General features: G+C 46.4%; 2 protein-coding genes and 1 pseudogene across 2 annotated transcripts; 2 read left to right on the forward strand and 1 right to left on the reverse strand.

Annotated features, from left to right (window-relative positions):
* The first annotated feature begins 538 nt into the window (after positions 1–538).
* Positions 539–1,498, forward strand: LOC132565758 (olfactory receptor 51H1-like). The gene has a single exon (XM_060230490.1). It carries the CDS (start codon positions 539–541, stop codon positions 1,496–1,498), a length of 960 nt encoding a protein of 319 aa, XP_060086473.1.
* A 10,477-nt stretch (positions 1,499–11,975) lies between these two features.
* Positions 11,976–12,923, reverse strand: LOC132565757 (olfactory receptor 51V1-like). Its single transcript, XM_060230489.1, has one exon. It carries the CDS (start codon positions 12,921–12,923, stop codon positions 11,976–11,978), a length of 948 nt encoding a protein of 315 aa, XP_060086472.1.
* Positions 12,924–26,384: 13,461 nt separating this feature from the next.
* On the forward strand, positions 26,385–27,325 carry LOC132565759 (olfactory receptor 51H1-like; annotated as a pseudogene).
* Positions 27,326–27,996: the final 671 nt, after the last annotated feature.

Genomic DNA, 27,996 nt, shown 5'->3' on the forward strand with positions numbered 1-27,996 from the left:
CACTGTGTGAGACAGGAGGCTGGACTAGATGGACCCTCAATGGTCTGATTCAGCAGGGCTTTTCTGATGTTCTTCTCAGGGGAAGGCCTCAGCCTCTCTGCCCTGTTGATGGCCCTCCAGAGGAACTGAATGGCCACTGTGGGAGACAGGAGGCTGGACTACAAGGACCCTCACTTGTCTGATCAAGAAGGGCTCTTCTGATGTTCTTCTCAGGGGAAGGCCTTGGCCTCTCTGCCCTGTTGTTAACCCTCCAGGGGAACTGGCTGGCCACTGTGTGATAAAGGAGGCTGGACTAGATGGACCCTCAATGGTCTGATTCAGCAGGGCTTTTCTGATGTTCTTCTCAGGGAAAGGCCTTGGCGTCTCTGCCCTGTTGCTGGCCCTCCAGAGGAACTAGTTGGCCACTGAGCGAGGCAGGAGGCTGGACTAGATGGACCTTCACTGGGCTGATCCAGCAGGACTCTTCGGATGTTGTTATGTTCATATTCACAGAACCTTTAAATCCCACCGTCTCATTGTAGTACAAGTCCTTTGGAGGATGAAATCAACCATCAGCTTCAATAACAGAACCACAAACCACCAATCCTTTGTGCTTGTTGGCATTCCCGGCATGCAGGAGCGCAACTCATGGATGGCCTTCCCTCTCTGCCTGCTCTACCTCCTGACTCTCTTCGGAAACTTCACTATCCTCTTTGTCATCAAGAGAGAGCAGAGCCTCCATGAGCCCATGTACCTCTTCCTCTCCATACTCGCCTGCTCAGACCTGGGCCTCTCACTGACCACAATGCCAACGATGCTGGGCGTTTACTGGTTCGATGCCAGGGAAATCTCATTCACTGCCTGCATCTTGCAGATGTTCTTCATCCATCTGTTCCAGTGGACAGAGTCTGGCATCCTTGTGGCCATGGCCTTTGACCGTTTGATTGCCATACAAAACCCTCTAAGATACACTTTACTTCTCCCAAATACAGTGGTTGGGAAAATTGGACTAGCCATATTGGCCAGAGGTTTCTGTATCTGCTTCCCTGCCCCCTTCCTTATTAAACGCCTTCCCTTTTGTAGGTCCAACGTCCTCTCTCATTCCTATTGTCTCCATCAAGATATTGTGCACTTGGCCTGCGCAGACACAACCATCAATACGTTTTATGGCTTGACTGTAGTAATCTGTACATTATGTTTGGATGTTGTGATCATTCTTGTGTCGTACCTCCTCATTCTGAAGACTGTTCTGAGCATCGCCTCCCGCGAAGAGCGGTCCCGGGCTCTGAACACCTGCGTCTCCCATGTGTGCGCCATCTTGATTTTTTATGTTCCAATGATTGGGGCCAGTGCTGTTCATCGGATTGGAAGACACCTCTCTCTCCTCGTTCACATGATGATGGCCAACATCTACATTGCTGTCCCACCCCTTCTTAATCCCATTGTGTACAGTGTGAAAACACAGCAGATTCGACAAAGGATACTCAAAATGTTCCAGCAAACGAAAATCAGGAGTTGATTAAAAAAAAAATTGTTACATGTTAAATAGGTCCATGCGCTATTTAAAGTCTTAAGAAGCAAAATGAGTATCTCAGAAGTCTTAAGAAGCTATCGGAACCCATTCAGGGTGTTGGTTTCGAACTTTAAAGCCTTACATGGCTTAAAATCATAGAATCAGAGTTAGAAGGGCCAAGGTCATCTAGTCCACTCCCTGCACAATGCAGGAAATTCACAAATACCCTCCTCCGCATGCACACCCGGCAACCCCCTGCTCCATGCCCAGAAGGAGACAAAAAAAATCTCAATATCCCTGCAAGAAGGGGCCTTGAGAATTAATCACTGATAAAACCCTTCCTGTCCTCCTTCTCATGATCTGCCTAATTCAGAATCAGCATTGCTGTCAGATGGCCCTCTTGCCTCTGTTTAAAAACCTCGAGCCCACCTCCTCCCGAGGAAGCCTGTCCCACTGAGGAACCACTCTGTCAGGGACTATTTCGTGCTAAGCCACCTTGCTGTCATGTCATCTTGCTGAATCGTCTTGCTGCGCTTTGATGAATGTTGTAATTGGCTTTATTATGATTGTATTGTGATTCTATTTCTATTTGCTGTGCTCTGCTCCGAGCCCCCAATGGGGGAATGGGCGGAATATAAATAAACAAATAATAATAATAATAACAAAAAAGGAAAGTTCTTCCTAACGTTTTGTTAGAAATGCTTTTCAAGGTAAAAAGCCTTTGGGAAAGAAATTATCTGAAATAATTTTAAAGTTTAAAATATGTAGAATTCTGTTCTTTCTTTATGCGCTCTGAAGACTTAAAAACCTTTTCAGTAGCCAGTCAGTTACCCTAGAAAGCAGAATAAAGTCTGTGATAATATGCAATATAACAGAATAGAAATCTCCCTGGCATTATTACTTTTAGAAAATTGTGATTATCTGAGATTGTAATTACTGAATTTTTAATTAGTAACTGATTTGTTTAATTTTATGTTTTTATTACTGTAATTGTTTTATTCTTGATGTGACCCGCCCTCAGCCAGTTTGGGAAGGGTGGGATAGTAATAAATAATAAAAGGACATTGTTAGTTCAACCCATACTTGAGAGGCATACATCACTATATTCTAATGCAGGGGTGGCCAACGGTAGCTCTCCAGATGTTTTTTGCCTACAACTCCCATCAGCCCCAGCCAGTATGGCCAATGTCTGGGGCTGATGGGAGTTGTAGGCAAAAAACATCTGGAGAGCTACCGTTGGTCACCCCTGCGCTAATGTATCTTTGTATTAGTATTTGAACAGAGTAGACTCCAGCTTCATTCTACAGAAAAATGTTATTTTAACCCATGCTTTAGAGGAGACCAATGAAACATTACAACCAGGCCTCGGATTCAGTGGGAGCTCACAGGACCGCAGCTCCTGAACCTTTCTGAGAGTTCCACCTCCTCCTTCTGAAAGTTCCGCCTCCTTGTCCACTGAATAATAGGTGCGACTGCATAACAATCCCTGGATGAGCTCCACCACCTATTTTTTCTACAAAACAACCCCTGATTACAACAGACTCTAATTTATTACTCTTCACAATTAAGAAACTAACGCCTTAGACATCAATTCTGACGTTTACTGCTTTTGCTGTTTTTTCTGCCCAGTCAATCCAAACCAAGGATTACCAGACTCCAACTTGTCATTCTTCTAATCTCCTAAAAACATTTTCACTATTTTGCTTACTAATTCACTGTACATTCTCTCTATATGTAGGGCTGCTAATTCCATCCTATACTGTTGTCTGATGGCTTTTATCACGTGGAAGCTTACATTCTCAATAAAACTTTGTTGGTCTAAAAGGTACTCCTGGACTCCAATTTTGTTCTATTATTTAGTGTAGTGTGAACGTACCCTTAGTGTCCTGCTCTTCTGTGCTGAGTTGATCAGCATGGATTAGAAACATAGAAATGGGAGGGAACTCCAGGGTCATCTAGTCCAACCCCCTGCACAATGCAGGAAACTCACAAACACCTTCCCCTAAATACACAGGATCTGCATTTCTGTCAGGTGGCCATCTAGCCTCTGTTGAAAAACCTCCAAGGAAGGAGAATCATAGAATCCTAGAGTTGGAAGGGACTTCCAGGGTCAACTAGTCCAACCCCTTGCACAATGCAGGAAACTCACAAACACCTCCCCCTAAATTCACAGGATCTTCATTGATGTCAGATGGCCATCTAGCCTCTGTTTAAAAACCTCCAAGGAAGGAGAGCCCACCACCTCCCAAGGAGGAAGCCTGTTCCACTGAGGAATCACTCTAATGGTCGGGAAGTTCTTCCTAATGTTGAGCCGGAAAGTCTTTTGGTTTGATTTCAACCCATTGGTTCTGGTCCGACCTTCTGGGGCCACAGAAAACAATTCCACACCCTCCTCTCTAAGACAGCCCTTCAAGTACTTGAAGATGGTGATCATATCACCTCTCAGCCGCCGCCTCTCCAGGCTAAAAATCCCCAGCTCCAACCTTTCCTCATAGGACTTGGTCTCCAGACCCCTCACCATCTTTGTTGCCCTCCTCTGGACCCGTTCCTGCTTGTCTATATCCATCTTAAAATGTGGTGCCCAAAACTGAACACAATACTCTACATGAGGTCTTCTCAGAGCAGAGTAAAGCGATACCATCACTTCACATGATCTGGACACTAGACTTCTGTTGATGCAGCCCAAAATTACATTTGCCTTTTTAGCCACCGCATCACACTGTTGACTCACGTTCAGTGTATGATCCACTAAGACCCCTAGATCCTTTTTGCACATCCTACTGCTAAGACAAGTCTCCCCCATCCTATAACCATGCATTGGATTTTTCCTACCTAAATTGACAGATGGTATTCTGTTGGGGTGACTTTTGAGTATTGCCTTTGCTAACACATAACAGAATGGATAGCATTTATCTATTTGAAAATAAAATTAACCTTCCTTCCTTCCAATAGGAGGGGAATAGGATCTATTTGGGGTGAATTCATCTGGAGACAACCTACAGGAAGGAGCTCTTGGTATCCTCAGTTACCATGTGGTGCTAACAAAGGGCTGGGAGCTGCAAGCCAAGCAAATAGTCCTCCATTGAGCCACATCCCTTCCCATTCTCTACCATGACAGAAGTCTCTGAAAAATGGGACCTTTACATAGCTGTCTACATATACAGATCAATGGAACCTTCTTGTTCAGGTACAGAATACCAGATACTGTGGACGCACAATAGGAAAAGGTGGGATTGTTAGACTTTCCAATGCAGAAGAACATACAAGAAGCCATGTTGGATCAGGCCAATGATCCATCCAGTCCAACACCCTGTGTTACACAGTGGCCAAAACCCCAGGTGCCATCAGGAGGTCCATCAGTGGGCCGAGAACACTAGAAGCCCTCCCACTGTTGCCCCCCCCCAAGCACCCAGAATACAGAGCATCACTGTCCCACACTTAAGAAAAGCCGTGTTCGATCAGGCCAATGGCCCATCCAGTCCAACGCTCTGTGTCTCACAGTGGCCAAAAAAAAAAAAAAACCCAAGTGCCATCAGGAGGTTCATAAGTGGGGCTAGAAGCCCTTCCACTTTGCCCTCCCCCCAAAGCACCCAGAATACAGAGCATCACTGCCCCAGACAGAGTTCCAACAATACACTGTGGCTAATAGCCACTGATGGACCTCTGCTCCATATTTTTATCCAATCCCCTCTTGAAGCTGGCTATGCTTGTAGCCCCCACCACCTCCTGTGGCAGTGAATTCCACGTGTTAATCACCCTTTGGGTGAAGAAGTGCTTCCTTTTATCCGTTTTAACCTGACTGCTCAGCAATTTCATCGAATGCCCACGAGTTCTTGTCTTGTGAGAAAGGGAGAAATGGACTTCTTTCTCTACCTTCTCCATCCCATGCATAATCTTGTCAACCTCTCTCATGCCACCCCGCAGTCGACGTTTCTCCAAGCTAAAGAGCCCCAAGCGTTTCAACCTTTCTTCATAGGGAAAGGTGGGGGGTCTCTCACTGCCAGGTTCTGCCCCCAGCCATCAATCAGCTGGCCAGAGCTTACCAGTAGGAAGAGGAAAGCTTAGGCCACATTGCCAGTGTCAGACAGGAGGTGATGTCATCATACCAGTGAGGTCCAGCCAATGTTCTGGTATTTGGACAAAAATTCTGCGGTAGGAACTATTTTACCATAGACTTTTTGCCCAAATACCAGATGATATCACTTCCTGTACCAGGCCAGCTTTCTTCTTCCTTCTGGTAAATTCCCCCCATTCCCCCAGTGGTTGCCCAGGAGATGGTCACCACCTTCCGACAAAGTGCAGAATACTGATGGGAGTGGGGCATAGGGGCTCTATCACTCCAGTTTTGTTCCATTTACACCGGATCCCAGTTTGTTTCTGGGACCAATTCATGCTGCTGCCTTGATCTTTAAAGCTCTATGCAGCTTGGGACAGCATTCCTGAAAGGACTTCTGAGAGTCAGTTTGATGTAGTGGCGAAGTACACAGACTCTTATTTGGGGGAACTGGGTTTGATTCCCCACTCCTCCACTTGCAGCTGCTGGCATGGCCTTGGGTCAGCCATAGCTCTGGCAGAGGTTGTCCTTGAAAGGCAGCTGTGTAAGAGCTCTCTCAGCTCCACCCACCTCATGGGGTGTCTGTTGTGGGGGAGGAAGGGAAAGGAGATTGTGAGCCACTCTGAGACTCTGACGAATTTCACACTAGACCTTTAGTCCTGATTTAGCCCTGTCCCCAAACTGACATTCTACACTAGAATCAGAAAAACCAACTCTATGACTCTATTATTCTATCATAGCAGTAGTCTGTGCGAAAAGTTTGTAAGGGTCTTAGTGGATCACATGCTGAACATGAGTCAATAGTGTGATGCGGTGGCTAAAAAGGCAAATGCATATGCTAATAAGTTATGCTAATGAGCTCCACCACCTATTTTTCTACAAAACGACCACTGATCAAGAGTACACAACAAAATTCTTGGAAGGCACTATTGTACCCCATTTTGCTGAATTTAATTACTCGCCTGAGGATATAAGGTGTGCTGTTATATTTAAATTAGGCTTTCATCTATATAAGGTTGCAGATATGACCAGATCATTACTACATAAGGAATCATAGAGTTGGAAGGTACCTTCAGGGTCATCTAGTCCAACCCCCTGCACAATGCAGGAAGTCTATTTCATATTTCATATTTAAATTTCATATTTCATATTTAAATTTAAATTTCAGATGCTTTTAGAAGAAGACTGCAGATTTATACCCTGCCCTGCTCTCTGAATCAGAGTCTCAGAGCAGCTCACAATCTCCTTTATCTTCTCCCTCCACAACAGACACCCTGTGAGGTGGGTGGAGTTGAGAGGGCTCTCACAGCAGCTGCCCTTTCAAGGACAACTCCTGCGAGAGCTATGGCTAACCCAAGGCCATTCCAGCAGCTGCAAGTGGAAGAGTGGGGAATCAAACCCGGTTCTCCCAGATATGAGAGCTCTGGCTGACCCAAGGTCATGCTAGCAGGTGCAAGTGGAGGAGTGGGGAATCAAACCCGGTTCTCCAAGATAAGAGAGCTCTGGCTGACCCAAGGCCATTCCAGCAGCTGCAAGTGGAGGAGTGGGGAATCAAACCCGGTTCTCCCAGATAAGAGAGCTCTGGCTGACCCAAGGCCATTCCAGCAGCTGCAAGTGGAAGAGTGGGGAATCAAACCTGGTTCTCACAGATAAGAGTCCGCACACTTACCCACAACACCAAACTGACTTTTACCTAACCTAAGGGACTGAAGATATGGGATACTGTAAGCCACTCTGAGTCTCTGATTCAGAGACAAGGGCAGGGTATAAATCTGCAGTCTTTTTCTTCTTCTTCTTCTTCTTCTTCTTCTTCTTCTTCTTCTTCTTCTTCTTCTTCTTCTTCTTCTTCTTCTTCTTCTTCTTCTTCTTCTAGTAAACTCTACACACCATTTAAAAGTTAAAGCAAACAACAACTCTACACACCGATGGTTTGACAGAGAATGCAAAGAAACAAAAACTCTACTGTGTAAAGTTTACAACCAACACCACAGTTCAAAGGCCCAGCCCTTGCCGTCAGAATACTTTAAGCTTAAGACTCAGTTGCACCACCATATCACAAAAAAAAAAGACACAATTATATGCCGTGTAATCCAATTCGAGTCCAAAAGAGAAAGGTGAGCTATGACTGGATCCACATCGGCACATTGGGGCAGCAGCCCCCCATCACGGAAGAAAGCTGGCACAGTGGGAAGCACCCCAGGGGCGATCAGCCTGCTGTCGGAACAGGGGCACCCAGAGGAGTGGCCACACCGCTCAAGCGTATGAGAGACACTTCCCTGGCGCTCCCCAGCCGGTCAGACAGGGAAGCAGTTCCGAGATTTGCTACCACTTACTACCTGGTGGCTCTTTGAAGTGGCAGGGCAATGGCGGAGAATGTGGTAAGGGTGGGAGTGAGGCGGAACCCAGATGTGCGTGTTTGAACGCGCCTTTTTAATCCAGATGTAGGGAGTTCCTGTGTTGGCCCTACTTGGCCGTCTGAATTCAGCCTATGAAGAACAGTGGAGGGGATACCCAGAGAAATAAAGAAATTTGGTCACCGTTCTAGAGTTGGTTTCAAATAAATATGGGTATCCCAATTGGAACAACCAGCTAATCTTGCACTATAAATGAATGGACACGCAGTATGACTATAATGACATGCATATTACTCATAGGGTGTTTTAACACTGGCAGTTTGTGACTCTCTATCACCGCATTGGAAACTCACCTTTTACATTACCTAACGTTCTCGCAACTGCTTTGCATCGTTGCTGCCCGAAGCATTTACATTTGTTTCGGTGAGATGAGTTCTGGCACTGCTGCTGCAATGTTTTTCTCAAAACTAGTTTTGATCCGGTCATTTCTCTACAAGCGTTTCAAACTTGTTTTGTAGAAGTTTTCATGCGTTTTAAAAGACTCCTCCAAAAGCCACAAGGTGCAGTAATTTGCATGAGAATTGACAGCACTTGAAATTTTTACATATCATTGCTTGCCTCATCTTGTAATTTAAATATGTATTGTTTTTGCAGTGTTGACACCATTTCCAAGCAATCGTATACATTTCACTAAGCACTGGTATTCCGACTACCCTCTGATCAGAGACACCACCACCACCACCCCTAAAATTGAAATGCTTTCAGCAGGAAATATAGAAGTCTGGCTACACAAAATGAGCAGAGCAAATCCACAAATGTAAAAGGAAAATAATTAAAGAGGAATGGAGGCAGGCGATTTGAAGACTCTAAAACTCTGGATCAAACTGAATGTAAAAACACCCATAGACTCATAGACATCTTGTTGTGCTTATTTTATTGCAATAATCTCTGTTCTAGATCTGTAGAGTTGGATGATGAAAATCCAAGAGGGCTATGTTATCTAGAAACATTTTTTTTCTTCCCCTCCTCCCCGATCCTTTGGAAACTTGATAAAATCTGGTTTTTTTTAAAAAAAAGAGCATAAATATAATATCAGTATGATGCTGTTCAATTGCCGATTTAAAAAGTAATGACAGGGGATGAAATGGCTGCTGCAACAGCCAAAGATGAAGGGAATCCAAGCCCCCCAGCTGTTTTCTGACCAAGGAGGGGGGCTTTGCTGGCAGCAGGGAGAAGTTGCCAGTGCAGACCATGCCAGGGTCATGAGGCCATGACCAGTTTGGTCCTTGCCCTTTTAAAATGCCAAGGCAGCAGCTGTAGAACAGCTCTACTTGACCGCCAGCTGACTACCAAGGAAAGATGGAAGGACAACCAGAAGCTGTTTCCTGGGCTGGTTTCAGCTCTTTCCCTCTTCACCTCTGAGCCTCCCTGAAACACCTCCAGAAATCTGGGAGATAAATGTTCACTGCTCCTGGAATTTTGGGGGTGTTTGAGGTCATTAGGTGTCCCAAGCTGACCTGAAACAGCTAGCTTGGCAGTGTAATTTCAGTTTGGGCATATCCAAGGGCACACCTCTAACAGCTACACCTGACAAGGCAGCTGAAACCTTCAGAAACAGCAACCGAACAGGAAACCCCAATACCATAGTAGAAACCACCCACTTTGGCTTCTACTTTGGAATGTCCATGAATTCTCATATTGTGAGACAGGGAGAAATGTCCTTCTTTCTCTACCTTCTCTATCCCATGAATAATCTTGTAAACCTCTATCACATCACCCCGCAGTCGACGTTTCTCCAAGCTAAAGAGCCCCAAGCGTTTTAACCTTTCTTCATAGGGAAAGTGTTCCAACCTTTTAATCATTCCCTTTTCTGCACTTTTTCCAATGCTATAATATCTTGGTTGAGGTGTGATGACCAGAATTGTACACTGTCCTCCAAATGAGGTCACACCATCAATCTATGAAAATCAGGTGATCTCAAACAAGAGATTTAGAAGAGCTCGGGGCAAAACTCATAATCTTGGGCAGGGAGGTCTCTTTAGGGAAAGCAGACAAACACACACACTGTACAAAGCAGTAGACAAGTGCACCTTTAAGACCAACTAAGTTTTATTCAGAATGTCAGCTTTCCTGTGCTCTTAAGCAGACTTCATCAGACAAAATGAGAATGGAAGCAGCAGTTCTTAATATAAGTGGGCAGTGCGGAATCATGGGAATGTTTTTAGCAGATTAAAAGAATCGATAGACAAAGCGGTAGACAAGTGCATCTTTAAGACCAACTAAGTTTTATTCAGAATGTAAGCTTTTGTGTGCTCTTAAGCAGACTTCATCAGACAAAATGGGAATGGAAGCAGCAATTCTTAATATAAGTGGGCAGTGCAGAATCATGGGAATGTTTTTAGCAGATTAAAAGAATCACAAATAGGGATCTGTGTTTGTTAGTGTTAGGACAAAGCAGGGCTGAAACAACACTGGAGGGTGATACAAAGCAGACTGCTGTTGTAGGTGTGAAGTGCCATAAATCTAGGTAACATTCTGGCTTTGTTAGTTTAAATAGAGAGCATGGTTTCTCAAGAGATTATAACATCTATTATAATTTGCCATTAGAAAAAAAGGAAGACATTAAAATACAGTGGAGGATGGGTTGCTATATGCAATAAGACAAACAGCCAACATCCCCCATTTGAGTATGTCAATACAAAAAAACAAAAACAAAAAAACCCCAAATATTCTGATACACTGTTCTGAAATAGAAATAGTATAAGTTAGCCATTAGAAAAATGGTGTATTAAAATATAGTGGAAGGTGGGTTAGTATATGTAATGAGACAAACAGCCCACATCCCTTTTTGAGCATGTCAACACAAAAAAACATGATTCTGATACACTGTTCTAAAAGAGAAATACATTGGAACACTGTGGGTGCACAGCTATACTCAGTGAGAGTTGGTTTAGCATATGTAATGAGATAAAAAACCAATATCCCTGTTCAGTCCTGGGGAGGTGTTTGTTCCAAGTTTCAGAATAATTTGTAATTCAGCAGTTTCTCTCTCCATTCTGTTCTTGAAGTTCCTTTGCAGTAAAGCAGCTACTTTGAGGTCACCCATTGAATGCTCAGGAATCTATCTACACACAGTACCTTCATGCTCATATCTTCATACATGAAGCTGTCTTCTACTAAATCTGACCCTCGGTCCATCAAGGTCAGGGGAGGGACGGTGGCTCAGTGGTAGAGCATCTGCTTGGGGAGCAGAAGGTCCCAGGTTCAATCCCTGGCATCTCCAAAAAAGGGTCCAGGCAAATAGGTGTGAAAAACCTCAGCTTGAGACCCTGGAGAGCCGCTGCCAGTCTGAGAAGACAATACTGACTTTGATGGACCAAAGGTCTGATTCAGTATAAGGCAGCTTCATATGTTCATATATGTCTTGTCTACTCAGACTGGCAGCTGCTCTCCAGGGTCTCAGGCTGAGGTCTTTCCGATCTGCCTGGCCCTTTTAACTGGAGAGGATGAGAATTGAGCCTGGGATTTTCAGCATGCAAAGCAGAGGTTCTACCCCTGAGCTGCCACCAGTTTTCTAACCACATCACAAGCACAAGTAGAAGAAGAAGAAGAAAACTGCAGGTTTATACCCCAACCTTCTCTCTGAATCAGAGACTCAGAACAGCTTACAATCTCCTTTATCTTCTCCCCCCACAACAGACACCCTGTGAGGTGGGTGGGGCTGGAGAGGGTTCTCAGAGCAGCTGCCCTTTCAAGGACACCCTCTGCCAGAGCTATGGCTGACCCAAGGCCATTCCAGCAGCTGCAAGTGGAGGAGTGGGGAATCAAACCCAGTTCTCCCAGATAAGAGTCCACACACTTCACCACGACACCAAACTGGCTTTCACCCAAACTGGCTCTCACCTAAATTGGCTCTCACAGTAAAGAAACACAGAAGGAGCACACAAAAAGGAGCTACTGTTCAGACAGACCTGGAGGCAGAATATGCCAGTTTCATGGCACAGACTGATGCGGAATGACCGTGAAATAAATGGAGGGTAAGTAGGAGGGTTGCTGTTCCCTCAGTCTGGGTTCCTCAGACTCTCTTGAGGGAGACTATTCGGAGGATCCTGCTGTATATCTGCTTGGTCTTGATGCTGTAGATGATGGGGTTCATCAGGGGCGGGAGGAGGATGTAGATGTTGCCCATGACGACGTGGAGAAGGGGGGAGGCGTGCTGGCCAAAGCGGTGCACCACGGAGAGCCCCAGGACTGGCACGTAGAAGACCAGGACGGCGCAGAGGTGGGAGACGCAGGTGCCCAGGGCCTTGTGGTGGCCTTCACTCCCCGAGGTTCTTCCCAGGACTGTCTTCAGGATCAGGCTGTAGGAGATGAGGATGAAGAGGAGGTCTGAGCCCATGGTGAGGAGTATGAGGGTGAGGCCATAGTAGCTGGTGATGGTCGTGTTGGCACAGGCCAGGCGTATCACATCTTGGTGAATGCAGTAGGAGTGAGACAGGACTGCAACTGGACAGTAAGGAAACTGCAGGAGGAAATACAGGGAGGGGATCAAGAGCAAGGTGCTTCTCAGGAAAAGGACCAGGCCAATCCTGGCCACTCTGCTGGTAGTCAGCAGAGCCGTGTACCTCAAAGGGACGCAGATGGCCACGAAGCGGTCCAAGGCCATGGCGAAGAGCACAGCTGACTCCATGAAGGAGAAGGTGTGGATGATGAAGATCTGAGCTAGGCAGCCACGTCTGCTGATCTTCCTCAGCTGGAACCAGAGGACTCCCAGGACGGTGGGCACGGTGGTGAGGCAGAGTCCCAGGTCGGTGGTGGCCAGCATGGCCAAGAAATAGTACATGGGCTGGTGCAGGCTGAGCTCCATCCAGATGACGTACAGAATGGTGCAGTTGCCTAGGACTGCCAACAGGTAGGCAGAAAAGATGGGGATGCCGATCCAGCAGTGCGCTGTCTCCGCCCCTGGGAAGCCACGCAGGGTGAAAAGGATGCTGCTGTGGTTGGCGGGAGTTAACAGTGCCATGATGGGTCCCGAGTTGTTGTTGTTGTGTGTGTTTTGCAGTCGAGTCGCAGCTAACTTAGGGCAACCTTGTGAGATTTTCAAGGCGAGAGTCATTCAGAGGTAGATTGCCATTGCTTGCCTCTGCGTAGCAGTTCTGCACTTTGTTACACAGTGTTTGTATAAAGGTGTATAAGGTTTGTATAAGGTCTCCCATCCGTGTACCAAGCAGGAGCCGACCCTGCTTAGCTTCTGGGGTCTGACAGGATCTGGCTAGTCTGCTCTGTTCAGGTTAAGGCAAGCCACAAGCTGCGTTCCCTCTAAGCTGAGTTAGGGTCAGCTAGCTCACAGTTTTTAGCCTCTGGCTCCCACATTTTTATCCTAGCTCAGGAAAAATAGCCCCAGAGCAAGCAGCTAACTTATGCAGTAGCTCTCAACTTCAATGCCAGTAGCTCAAGAAGAAGAATTTTTGCTCGCAAGACTCCATAGAGGGAGTATTGGCCACAAGTGGCACTTCCAAATTATGTGAAATGCAAAAAATGTCTCAAAGCCACAATGACCTCAGAGTTCAGTGAGGAGTCTCACCTGCAAAATTCCAAGGACCTGCCCAGATTATTCTTAACACTAATAATCCACACGCAGGGAAAAAACGCTATTTGCCTCAATAGACACCGGTCAGTGAAAATCCGAGCATCTTCCCAAGCCATAGGAAAGCAACAAGGGTGTGGAGGTTGGTCTCTATCTGGGCAGATGCTCGGATATGAAGTAGCATGTGATGGAAATGCAGAGCCAGTTGCAGCCGCTGGGAGTTTCCCTTTCTGTGATGGAAATCTCCCTTTAATGATATCCCAGTTTGCCCTCTTTCAAAGGAACCCAGACTGGCTTATGAAAGACCCAACGAGGTTTGAAAGGCCCCCTGGAGAGCTGAATTGCGCCTCTTCAGCAAGACCACCAGGAAGGTCTTGTCGCGCTGCTTCCAAAGGGAGAAGCGAGCGCTTCAGTGCTTGGCTTTTTCAGAATTTGGCATCTTGGTTCAAGCAAATAGGAACACTGAGCCCCCATGACTGGCCCCATTCCCCCCTTCCCTACAGGAACATCAGTCTCTTTAAACTTTTGATCAGGCACCATCTATGGAGATCTGAGCTATTTTGTGGCAACAGAAATGTGCTCGTCCTTTTTAACCCAGTGCTTGGCAGGAGGATCAAAGAATATTTCCTTGCGAGCAAGAAAAAGATTAGAAAAGTTTGGGAGGACTGGCCTGAGGAGCTTTTCCTGGGCCCTTCTGGAGGCAGGATGCTGAAGGGGTCCTGGGTCTGATTCAGAAGGGCTGCCGTCTTACCTGGAACTGTGGAGAGATTCTTATGCCCCAGGGCAGGAGCTCTGCTGTTGGTCAGACTTCTTGGCCCCCCTCCCTCCTGGGCAGCTCAGAGAAGACGGTGTTGTCCGTGGTCTGTGGACCCCAGATCCTTGAAGATGCAGGCAGACTCTGGAGGAAGCAGCAGAGAGCTGCCTTGGCTGACGGAGTTGTCTGGGGGGATTTATAGACCAGGAACCCTCGCGAGATGCTGATGTCCAGGGATGCTCAGTCAGTGGGGGAAATAAACCACAAAGAGAACCACAGTGGGGATGTCAGGAAAAACGTTATACAAACACTGCGTAACAATGTATGTAAGAACTCGTGGGCATTCAATGAAATTGCTGAGCAGATGGGTTAAAACGGATAAAAGGAAGTCCTTCTTCACCCAAAGGGGGATTAATGTGTGGAATTCACTGCCACAGGAGGTAAAGTAAAGTAAAGTAAATTTATTTTTATATCCCGCCCTCCCCCGCCAAAAGGCAGGCTCAGGGCGGCTCACAGACATGGGATAGCCATGATTTGGATAAAATACAATCAAAACAAAACAGGTTAAAATACAATTAAGTTACATAGGTTAGTTAAATAGATAAAATAGCTATTATAAATTAAAATTAAGTTAAGGTGCTACAATTCACAGTCGTATATAAGATGGCTAGGTGGCTACAGGTCAGTTTAGCCGGGTTCTATCTTAAAAGCAAGCTGAAAGAGGGTGGTTTTGCAAGCCCTGCGGAACTGATTCAGGTGGTGGTGGCGGCTACAAGCAGAGCCACCTTCAAGAGGGGATTGGATAAAAATATGGAGCAGAGGTCCATCAGTGGCTATTAGCCACTCTATCTATCTATCTATCATCTATCTATCTATCTATCTATCTATCTATCTATCTATCTATCTATCTATCTATCTATCTATCTATCTATCTATCTATCTATCTACACACACTGTGGCTAATAGCCACTGATGGACCTCTGCTTCATATTTTTATCCAATCCCCTCTTGAAGCTGGCTATGCTTGTAGCCTCCACCACCTCCTGTGGCAGAGACTGATTTCCACAGGGTATATTGGAGAATTGATCTGTGGGTATCTGTGGCTCTGGGGGGGGCTCTTTTCTGAGAGATAGGCACAAACCTTTCAGCATAGCATCCAATGCCTCTCCTCAAAAGACCCTCCAAGTTTCAGAAAGGTTGGACCTGGTGATCCAATTCTATGAGCCCCCAAAGAAGGTGCCCACTCCATTATTTCCAATGGAGGGAAGGGATTTAAAAGGTGTGCGGTCCCTTTAAATGTGATGGCCAGAATTCCCTGTGCAGTTCAGTTACGCTTGTCACAACCTGGCCCCTGGCTCCACCCCCAAAGCCTCCTGGTTCCACCCCCAAAGTCCCCAGACATTTCTTGAATTGGATTTGGCAACCCTAGCTCACACTTCTAAAAATTTAGTTGGGGGGAAATCTCCATAAGGATATTCTGAAAGAAGGGAACTGTTGGGGAAAACATGAAGGGTCTGGGAAGCCTGGAAACTCAAGTCCCCTTTCCCAAGGAGAGAGAGAGTCACAGACCAATTTATTTATTTTTATTTATTTATTTAGAATTTATATCCCGCCCTTCCCACGAGTGGCTCAGGGTGGCTTCCAATAATAGATCCGACATAAAAATTAAACAATATTTAAACATGTAAAAGATTAAACATTTAAAACAGATAAAACAGATAAAACCTTAAAGATTAATAAATATTCCAAATATATATAAAAGAGATCTGGCAAGTGCATTAAATTCTCAAGCTAGGTATAGGCTAGCCGGAAGAGGGTCGTCTTACAGGCCCTGCGGAACTGGACAAGGTCCAGCAGAGCCCTCACCTCTTCCAGCAGCTGATTCCACCATGTAGGGGCCATAACAGAGAAAGCCCTTTCTCTGGTGGATTTCAAGCGGGCTTCTTTCGGCCCAGGGACAGTAAGGAGATTTTGTGTTCCCGACCTCAGTACTCTCTGGGGAACATGAGGGGAAAGACGGTCCTTCAGGTAGACAGGTCCCAAGCCATATAGGGCTTTAAAGGTGATAACCAGCACCTTGTACCGGACTCGGTACATCACTGGAAGCCAGTGCAGGGTCCGAAGGCCCGGCTGAATGTGTCCCCACTTTGGGAGACCCAGTAAGAGCCGAGCCGCGGCATTCTGCACCAGCTGCAATTTCCGAGTTCAGGACAGGGACAGCCCCATGTAGAGGGCATTACAGTAGTCCAACCCTAGGTGACCGTAGCATGGATCACTGTTACTAGGTCGTCGCGCTCCGGGAAGGGGGCCAACTGCCTTGCCCGCCTAAGGTGAAAAAACGCGGACTTGGCAGCGGCTGCTATCTGAGCCTCCATCTTTAAGGAAGGCTCCAATAGCACCCCCAAGCTCCTGACCCTGTCCGCCGCTATCAGCGGCGCACCGTCAAAGGCTGGTAGGGGGATTCCCCTTCCCGGGCCGCGGCGACCCAGGCAAAGGACCTCTGTCTTCACAGGGTTAAGTTTCAGCCCGCTCAGTCTGAGCCACTCAGCCTCGGCATGTAATGCCCGATCTAGATATTCCGGGGCGCAGGTCGGCTGGCCATCCATCAGTAGATAGAGCTGGGTGTCATCAGCGTACTGGTGACACCCTAGCCCGTGCCTTCGGGCAATCTGGGCAAGAGGCCGCATATAGATGTTAAATAACATCGGGGAGAGAACCGCCCCTTGGGGCACACCACAATTGAGTGTGCACCTCCGGGATAGCTCCCCCCCAACTGCGACTTTAGCCTCTGAGAGGACCTAAAGGTCCACCCAAACCCCGGTTGAGGAGTTTGGAAAGGCAGAAGGGGCGAGGGGAAGGGGGAGCCGGCAAGACTCCTTCAATATTACCCCCCTACCTTACCCAGGAGGCGAAAGGCATCTCAGGACGTTCCCAGCTCCAGCCACCGGACCGCGGAGGGTGAGCGTGGAAGAAGGAGTTCTCCAGCGTTGTTGGATTGGTTTTGCTTTTTTTTTTTTTAGTTAAAACTGCAAGATGTGTGTCCTGGAAGTCGTTTTCGCCAGCAGGACTTGGTTTTGACTCATTTTTTGTTTCTTTTTCTCGCCGTTCTTTGGGTGGCTGGACGCGCTCCCCCCCCCTTGCTGGGCGGGGCGGAAGTTGCCGCCATCTGAGAGAGCCGAGAGCTGAGAGCATTGAGGCGAGGTTTCTTCGTTTGCTGGGTGCAGTGAGTCGTCGCTGTTCCGGAACGAGTTAGAGGCGGAGACATCGGCTGAGAGGCAGGACTCGGGGAAGGCAGGTCCTGGGGGAATTGAAATATCCAGAAGAATTGAATTGACGAGTGGGTCTTTGCAGCGTTCCGACGAGAAAGGCCGCGGAGGAGGAGTAAGAGTAAGAGGATAAGCTGCCTAGCTGCCTGAGTCACGAACTAAGCTCTTGTATAAAACTAAAAACTGAGTACGGAGAGGAGGGGAAAGGAGAGGAACGTGGTTGTGGAAGAGGCTCCAATTTACACAAAGGGAGTCTTAATGACTGAGTCTTAATGACAAAGGGAGTCTTAATGACTGAACTGATTTCTTTGAAGAAACTGGCATTGCAGCGAAATCAGTGTGACTATTAGCGGTTCCAGCTCGCGGAGAAGATTAGAAGACTCTTATTCTGTTTACTTATTTTGTTTAAAGTTTATTGTGTGGTGCTTAGTTCATGTAATTGAAGGAGGGCTGCCAGGAGGGCAGGAAAGGAAGCGGGGAAAAAAAAAAAAGGGAAAACAAGAAAAGTAAATTACGAAAGGGCTTTAGGGAGAACTGGTCAAGATTTACTAACCTGGGGGAGACATATAGAGGCGAGGGGGAAAGCTCCTGAGATAAGACTTAAAGTTAACAACATAACTAAATATTAAAAAGGCAATCTGTAATAATGTCTCAACAAGCTAAGACAAAGTTTTCCCCGGGACAGCCCAAGTCAGTTGGGGCAGCGATCTCTCAAGATGCAATTAAAGAGATCCAGCAGTCATTTCAGGAAGCCCTAAATCAGACTCAAAGGAAGTTAAGTAACCAAATGGAGGGATTGGGAAACAAACTAGAAGCACTAGATAACAGATTTAAAGAAACAAAAAAAGATATCGCAGAGGTAGTTAAAATTACAAGATCTATAGAGGATAAACTTAAACTAACAGAAGATAGGGTCGTTGATATGGAATTAAAACAAGAGGAACAGGATGTTAAACTGACAAAAATGGAATTGGCCCAGGCTGACTACATCCTCAGATGTTTGAATATTCCTGAAGAGAAAAATGAAAATTTAGTCAGTATTATGGCCGAAGCTTTGACTGAAGTTCTAAAAATGAATAAAGAGGATGTAGAAAGAGAGTTTGATTACATTTATAGGGTTAACTCCCAATTTGCAATAAAAAACGACCTCCCGAGAGAGGTGCATGTTAAGTTTGTCCGAAAGCATGTTAAAGAACGGATATGGCGAGAAATACGGGAGCATCCTCTCATGATTAAAGAGACCAGGATTAAGGTGATGAGAGAGATCCCGTGGGTAGTTAGAGTCAAGAGGAAAACCTACATGAACTTAGCACAGAGGCTGAAAGAGAAGGGTGTAATTTATAGATGGGTGATACCTGAAGGAATTTTTTTTACTTATGCAGGGGTTAGACATAAGATTGACTCACAAGCGAAGGCTGAGGATTTCATAAGAAACTATACTAGGAATTGGTCATCCAATCCAAACAGGGGGAGCCCTAAAAATACACAGACAAGAGATAGCCCAAGTGGATTTAAAGAAAAAGGAGACTCAATCTATACCAAAGAGCAAGAGGAAGGAGAGGTTGAACAAGAAGAGGACTTGACCTACAGAGAAACAAGGTTACAGAAAAAAAAGAAAAATCTTCAAGGGGAATCCAGAGATTTATAGGGGGCTAAGATGACAAATCAGTTGAAGATATTATCTGTAAATATTAATGGCTTAAATTCTCAAAAAAAAAAGAAAGCGTGTATTCCTTCAATTAAAAAAATTAAATGCGGATATAATTTGTTTGCAGGAGACTCACATGAAAAAGAAAGACGAAGGCTTATTATGTAATAAGAAATTAGGGAAAGCGTTCATAACGTCTGAGTTTGAGAAGAAAAAAAGAGGTTTAGTAACTTATGTTAGAGATGACTTAGAAGGTAAACTGGTCTTTCAGGCGACCGATGCGAGATTTCAAGGTATTGAAATTAGTAACAATCACCAAAAATTCTTATTGGTTAACATATATGCCCCCAATGAGGCTCAGGGGAAATTTTACAAGGAGTTATATCAAGAAATAGGTTTGCATGATTACGAGAAGATATGTTTTATTGGTGACTTTAACGCAGTAAACTGCTCAAAGGTAGATAGATCCCCCAGAAATAATAAAACGAAGGTAGCAAGAAGTAACACCTTACCTGAGCGATTTTATCGTATGGCAGATGAATTTACTTTAGTAGATGCATGGAGGACTTTGTACCCGAACAAAAAAGACTTTACTTTTTTTTCTAGCAGACATAGCACCTGGTCTAGAATCGACATGGTTTGGGTTACGGCAGGGTTAATGAAGTTAATAGAAGATGTAGAAATCCTGCCTAACACCTTAGCTGATCATAACCCAATTATGCTTAGCATGTCGGTAGTGAAAAAGAAACCCGGTTGGAGAATGAATCCCAAACTCATGGAAGATAAACAATTTATAACATATCTCAAGGAAGAGTTGAACTTTTTTTTTCATTCTAATACGCAGAAGGAGGTGTCTCAAAGGACTCTTTGGGAAACAAGTAAGGCATATCTGAGGGGCTTAGTTATAAGTTATAATGCTCATAAGAGGAGGCAAGATAATAAAAAATTAGTAGAGTTAACAGAGGCAATAAAAAGAAAAGAAAGACAACTAAAAGAAAAACCCACTCTACAAGAGATCAAACTGGAATTAAAAGTCTTGCAGCATAGGATTCATGTATTATTTTTGGAAGAGATGGAGAAAAAGGTCCGTTATGCTAAACAGCAATTTTTCGAATCAGCAAATAAGCCGGGTAAATGGCTTGCATATAGAATCAGGAAAGAACAGGAAAGAAAAATAATAAGAGTATTGAAGGATAAGGAAGGTAAGCGGAAGTCATTGTTAGAAGAAATAAAAAAGATAACATGGGAATTTTACACACAGTTATATAGCGCGACTGAGACTGATCGAGATAAACAGAAACTCTATTTAAGTAAGAAGTTATCCCAAAGGTTAACAGAAGAACAAAAGAAAATGCTAAACAGCCCGTTTTTAATTTTTGAAATAGAAGAAGCTTGGGCCAAATTAAAACGCAATAAAGCGGCCGGGCCAGATGGCATCCCGTCAGAATACTATATGGTTTTTAAGGAAAATATCATAACGCATTTCAAAAATTTAATAGACGAGGTCTGGTCTTTAGGTAAAATCCCGGACTCATGGAAACACGCTAATGTAGTATTAATTCCAAAAACGGTGGAAAATTCTGGGGATGTTGGAAATTACCGTCCTATATCACTGTTAAATGTGGATTACAAGATATACTCCACTGTCCTAGCTAACAGACTAAAGAAAATTATGAGAACGATAATTCACTCAGATCAATCAGGGTTCCTTCCCAAGAGACATATGAGGTCCAATATCAGAATTTTATTAAATATATTGGAATACTACGAATTACATAAGGAGAAACAACTGGTATTATTGTTTATAGATGCCGAAAAAGCATTTGATAACCTAAACTGGGAGTTTATGTTACAAATGTTAAAGGTATTGGATGCTGGAGAAGATTTCATTAGGAATATTCAGGCAATCTATACTGAGCAGACAGCAAGAATAATTATTAATGGTACAAAAACTGAGGAGGTAAATATCTGTAAAGGCACGAGACAAGGGTGCCCACTCTCGCCGTTATTATTTATTCTAGCTTTAGAAATCCTGAATAATAGTATAAGAAATAACGAAAATATTCAAGGTCTAAGAGTGAAAGGAGAAACGTACAAGATACTATCATACGCGGATGATATGGTGATGATATCCCAAAATTCCGTGGAGTCAGTAGAGGAGATCGTATAAGAATTAGAGGAATATGGACTTGTTGCAGGATTAAAAGTGAATAAGCAGAAATCTAAAATGCTTATGAAAAATATGTCAGCTCAGGATGCTCAAGAAATCGAAAGGAAAGTGGGGTTTAGTATTGGAAAAAAAGTTAAATACCTTGGGATAAAAATAGCAGCGGCTGCTATCTGAGCCTCCATCTTTAAGGAAGGCTCCAATAGCACCCCCAAGCTCCTGACCCTGTCCGCCGCTATCAGCGGCGCACCGTCAAAGGCTGGTAGGGGGATTCCCCTTCCCGGGCCGCGGCGACCCAGGCAAAGGACCTCTGTCTTCGCAGGGTTAAGTTTCAGCCCGCTCAGTCTGAGCCACTCAGCCTCGGCATGTAATGCCCGATCTAGATATTCCGGGGCGCAGGTCGGCTGGCCATCCATCAGTAGATAGAGCTGGGTGTCATCAGTGTACTGGTGACACCCTAGCCCGTGCCTTCGGGCAATCTGGGCAAGAGGCCGCATATAGATGTTAAATAACATCGGGGAGAGAACCGCCCCTTGGGGCACACCACAATTGAGTGTGCACCTCCGGGATAGCTCCCCCCCAACTGCGACCCTTTGTCCCCGACCTTCCAGGAAAGAGGAAAGCCACTGTAAGGCCAACCCCTGAATCCCCGCGTTGGCGAGGCGACCCTTCAGTAGCCGATGGTCGACCGTGTCGAACGCAGCTGACAGGTCTAACAGCATCAGCACCGCCGAGCCGCCCCGATCCAGATGCCGTTGAAGGTCATCTACTAGGGCGACCAGCACTGTTTCCATCCCATGTCCCGGGCGAAAGCCGGACTGAAATGGGTCAAGGACGGAAGCATCCTCCAGGAAAGTCTGTAGCTACATCGCCACTGCCCTCTCAATAAGTTTGCCCAAAAAGGGCAGATTTGAGACCGGCCGATAGTGTGCCAATTGGGCCGGATCTAAAGATGGTTTTTTTAGGAGGGGACAGACCACAGCCTCTTTGAGCGGCGTTGGAAAGTGCCCTTCCGTCAGGGATCTATTTATGATATCCCGTATAGGATATCTAAGATCACCATGGCAAGATTTAATAAGCCAGGAAGGGCATGGGTCCAATTTGCAAGTTGTTGGGTGAGCAGATAAGAGGATCCTGTCAACTTCCTCCAGGCTGAGGGGGCCGAAGCCATCCAGTGTATAATCCGAAGACAGGCTCGGGGCCTCGATTTCGCTAACTGTCTCAAAATTGGCAGGGGGGTCGGGGCGGAGTGATGCAATTTTATCCACAAAAAATTTTGCAAAAGCCTCGCAGCCTATTTCCAATTCAATAGAATTTAATCTGCCTTGCGGCAGCGTTGTAAATCCTCTAATTATGTCGAACAATTGTGCCGGGTGCGAAGTTGCGGACGCAATCTTAGCCGCAAAGAACGCTTTCTTTGCGGCTTTGATTGCCATCTCATAGGCCTTCAAACTCTCTCTATAAGATGTTCGGGTCACTTCGTCTCGAGTACGCCGCCATTGCCTCTCCAGTCGTCTGAGTCCCCGCTTTTGTTGCCGCAGCTCCTGGTTAAACCAGGGCGACGGCTTCGAGCGGGACGCAGAGGGCGCTTGGGTGCGACCTCCCCCGATGGCCATGGAGAGCCCATCGTTCCAAGACTCTACCAGATCATCCAGGGAATCGCCAGTGGGCCAGGTGTCCCGAAGAGCTGTTAGGAACCGTTCCGGGTCCATCAGGCTCCGCGGGTGAGCTAAAATACGCTCTCCGCCTAAACAGGTTTTGGGTGACACCCCCATACGAGCCTTAAGGGCAAAGTGATCTGACCATGGCACTGCTTCCATTGCAATATCAGTCACTGATATTCCGGCCGCAAAGACCAGGTCCAACATGTGTCCCGCCTGATGAGTGGGCGTTGTAATAACCTGGGAGAGTCCTAGTGTCGCCATGGATGACACCAGGTCCGTCGCCTGGCTGGAGGCCGCATTGTCAGCATGGACATTGAAGTCACCCAAGACCAAAAGCCTTGGGTGCTCCAACGCCCAGCCCGCCGCGGCCTCCACCAGGGACGGTAAGGCGCTGGCCGGTGCATTAGGCGGTCGGTACACCAGCCAGATCGCCAACCCCTCCCCAACATCCCACATCAGGCCAACACATTCTATGCCTGGAATCTCTGGAGCCGGAAGAGCCCTAAAGGAGTAAGCCGCTCGTATGAGGAGTGCCACCCCTCCCCCCCGCCCGCTAGTCCGTGACTGGTGGAAGACCGAGTATCCCGGGGGGACGGTCTGGGAGAGAGCTACCGTCTCCCCCTCACGCACCTAGGTCTTGGTCACGCAAGCCAGGTCCATGTCCTGCTCGGACAGAAACTCCCGCAGGACAGAGGTCTTATTATTAATGGACCTGGCATTGCATAACACCAATGACGGAGGCGATTAATTCAGCCTGGCCCTACTACCTGTCACCGTCGGGATGGGACGAAGGCTGGAAGGGGGTCGAGCACTATTATGTCTCGATCTCCTTCCCTTGTAATTCTGCCTCATCCCACCGTCGTATCTTCCCCTCCCCAGGAGTACTGGAATCCCTAGGCCAGTCATCTCTTGTTAATATTCCCTAGTCCGATGGAACCGTTAGAGCTACCCTCTTCTCCTCGCCCCTCCTTCCAGCCGATCTATCTATTTATACAAATTAAATTAATCTGCCAATTACTGTATAGCTATTTAATTAACTCCTATCTAACTTCTCAATCATTAGCTAAAATCAAATTAATTTAATCTAAAAGCTCAGAAGGAAGTGTTTGTGAGTTTCCTGCATTGTGCAGGGGGTTGGACTAGATGACCCTAGAGGTCCCTTCCAACTCTAGGATTCTAGGTTTTTTAAACAGAGGCTAGATGGCCATCTGACAGCAATGAGGATCCTGCAAATTTAGGGGGAATTGTTTGTGAGTTTCCTGCATTGTGCAGAGGGTTGGACTAGAGGTCCCTTCCAACTCTATGATTCTATTATTCTAAGCTTCATTCTAAATTCAGTATATTATGTTTCACATAGGTATCAAGTAGAATACAGAAACCCAGCAACAGCAACACACAGTGTACCCCTAGGCAAATAAGGAATGTATTCCAGCTACAGCGTCAATTGGCATTGATAAGCAGTCCCAACCATTAGTAAACCAGAGGTGTATTTCTTTCTTGGACTTATAGCTGCTAACGTACCTACCTGCCTCAGCAGAGTAGGCTCGACATACCGACCCAAATCTCTCCCCTTCTTTCTATCTCTGGGGGCAGGAAGCTCCCAGAAAGTCAAGGAAGGCAGGTTCTGATATCCTGTCTGTTTAAACTTTGATAATGGCACCATTAAGAATTTCAGGGACTCAGAATTGAAGAGTCAAAGCTGCCTTTGTGAGACACAAGTGAGAACAGAGATCCCTGGGTCCTTCTCTCCCACTGCCCCATCATGTCTTCATGGCCTCTCTGGTTCTACTAGACTTGAATCTAGTTTTCTACTGAAGACCAACATGGCTGCCCTCTGCAACTGTCTTAATTGAAGGCGCCAATTAATGTGTCATTCATGCAGGAAGGTGCTGGAAGACTGGAAAAACTTCACTACAGTTCAGAGATGGTGACTGCGATGTCAGAAGGGAAGCAGCCTAGGGACCTAATTGAAGAGAAGGGAGCTTAAGAATTGGTGCAAATTTTTGTTGGTTCTGGTTTAGGATGGCTGGACTGGTCAGGCAGCCTTCCTTATAGGCTTGCCAAGCCCCAGGTCCCAGTGGGGGTTCTCACCTTTCTCAGGCTCTTTCCCGCCCCCAGTCAGCTGGCCCCACCCCCACAGCCATCATATGCCTTTCCACCTCCAGAGGCTTCAGGCTCCTTTTGCAAAGGCTTCCTCTTGGGATGGTGTGTCTGTGTCTTTAAGGCTGAAGGCGGGGGGGGGGGAAGGAGGCAGAACAACATGGCTGTAAATGCAGCCCAGACCCTCCCGTTTGTGTCATAATCTTTGCAGAGGTCGTCTGCATAGTGTGAAGGTAAGCTTGAACCTTTGGTTGCCCTGTGTTACTGTGAAAAACTTGGAAGTTCAGTAGCTCGTGAGTAGAGGTGCCAATCCCCAGATGGGAGCAAGGGATCCCCAGTTTAGAGGCCCTCTGGAGCTTCAGCGTCATCAGAAACGGGGGGGGGGGGGGGGGCGGGGTGTGGAAATGTCTGCTGGGCCATAGGATATAATGAATTAATCCTGGGATAGTTGGGGCTCTAGAGGGGAGGGGTTTTGAGGTAGAGGTACCAGATTTTCAGTGTTGCATCTGATGACCCTCCTCAAAATGCTCTCCAAGTTTCAAAAAGATTGGACCAGGGGGTCCAATTCTATAAGCCCCAAAAGAAGGTGCCCCTATCCTTCATTATTTCCAAAGGAGGGAAGGCATTTAAAAGGTATGCAGTCCCTTTAAATGTGATGGCCAGAACTCCCTTTGGAGTTCAGTTGTGCTCCACCCCCAAAGTCTCCTGGCTCCATCCCCAAAGTCCCCAGATATTTCTTGAATTGGACTTGACAACCCTACGTCCTTACCTTCATTTAGCAGAGAGCCCCTTCTGAGCTTTAGCACAGCATCCTGGCCTAGTCTAACGGTTACCACACGATCTCAAAAACTGCACAGGGAGCCCTTGCTTTAAGTTAAGAAACCAATACTGGTGGATTTATTAAAAAAAAAATAACATATAACTGTAGTGGACAGAAAGAGTGTCTAAACTATTCTAGCTAACTGGATGGCTTTGGATTGTAGTAGGCCATCTCCTTAGTCCAGTTCAGGAGGAGAGACACTATGCTGTTCCTCCTGATGCATGCAGGAAAGAAAAAGAAGGAAAAGGGGGAGAACAGGAAGGAAATTCTTGAGACTACATTCTACTGATTAGAGAGGGTGAGTAAAAGCAGACAGGAAGGAATGAACCTGGCTATCTAGCTTGCTCTATAGTGTTTGTGGTCTTGGAGGACTGAGGCAAGAGACATCACCAGTCTGTTCTTCTAAAACGTTTCCTGTGTGACATTTTACATCTGTTAAGACATCGGTGGTTGTTTTCCAGAGGATCACTGCAGAAGGATGATGTCAACCTTCAGCTTCAACATCAGCACTACGAACCACCCAGACTTCATCCTCACTGCATTCCCGGCATGCAGGAGCGCAACTCTTAGGTGGCCTTCCCTCTCTGCCTGCTCTACCTCCTGACTCTCTTCGGAATCGTCGCTATCCTCTTTGTCATCAAGACAGAGCAGAGCCTCCACAAGCCCATGTACCTTTTCCTCTCCATCCTCGCTTGCTCGGATCTGCTCCTCACCATATCCACCATGCCAACGATGCTGGGCGTTTACTGGTTCGATGCCAGGGAAATCTCATTCAATGCCTGCCTCGCTCAGATGTTCTTCATTCACTCATTTGGAGTGGTGGGGTCTACCATCCTCGTGGCCATGGCCTTTGACCGCCTGATTGCCATACAAAACCCTCTAAGGTACTCTTCGCTTCTCCCAAATACCGTGATTGGGAAAATTGGACTAGCTGCATTGGCCAGAGGTTTCTGTGTCTGCCTCCCTACCCCCTTCCTTATCAGAAGGCTACCTTTCTGTGCGTCCAATATCCTCTCTCACTCCTATTGTATCCACCCTGATATCATGCATTTGGCCTGTGCAGATATAACAGTTAATATATTCTATGGACTGATTGCAGTGTTGTGTACATTTGGCTTGGATGCCGTGATCATTCTTGTCTCCTACATCCTGATTCTGAAGACTGTTCTGAGCGTCACCTCCCGTGAAGAACATCCCAAGGCCCTGAACACCTGTGTCTCCCACGTGTGCGCCATCTTGATTTTCTATGTTCCATTGACAGGTGTCACAGTAGTTCATCGCTTTGGAAGACACCTCTCTCCCATCGTCCATATGATGATGGCCAACGTCTACATTGCTGTCCCGCCCCTTCTGAACCCCATTGTGTACAGTGTGGAAACACAACGGATTTGGCAAAGGCTACGCAAAATGTTCCAGTAAAAGAAAAGCAGGAGCTGATTTTTTGCACTAGGGAATAGGCTTCCCAATCCCCAGGTCCCAGGAGGGGACCCCCCCCCCACGGTTTTGCAGGCTCCTTCCCACCCCCAGTCACCTGGCCAGCAGGAGAAGCCTTGGAGGAAAGGATAAGAGGCTAGCTAGAGTAGGGTTGCCCAGTCAATTAAAGAAAAATCTGGGGACTTTGGGGGTGGAGCCAGGAGACTTTGGGGGTGGAGCCAGGAGACTTTGGGGGTGGAGCCAGGAGACATTGGGGGTGGAGCCAAGAACAAGGATGTGACAAGCATAAGTGAACTCCAAGGGAGTTCTGGCCATCACATTTAAAGAGACAGCACACCTTTTAAAATGCCTTTCTTCCATAGGAAATAATGAAGGATAGGGGCACCATATTTTGGGGCTCATAGAATTGAACCCTCTGGTCCAATCATTTTGAAACTTGGGGGGTATTTTGGGGAGAGGCACTAGATGCTATACAAAAAATCTGGTGCCTCTGCCGCAAAAATAGCCCCCCCCAGAGCCCCTAATACCCACGGATCAATTTCCTATTATTCCCTATGGGAATCGTTCTCCATAGGGAATAATAGAGTGCCTAGTAGACATTTCCCTCCCCCCCCACACACTTTCTAAAGGGGGGAGGGCCTCCAAACTAGGGAATC

The sequence above is a fragment of the Heteronotia binoei genome, unplaced genomic scaffold (genome assembly GCF_032191835.1).
Source record: "Heteronotia binoei isolate CCM8104 ecotype False Entrance Well unplaced genomic scaffold, APGP_CSIRO_Hbin_v1 ptg001558l, whole genome shotgun sequence".
Lineage (NCBI taxonomy): Eukaryota > Metazoa > Chordata > Lepidosauria > Squamata > Gekkonidae > Heteronotia > Heteronotia binoei.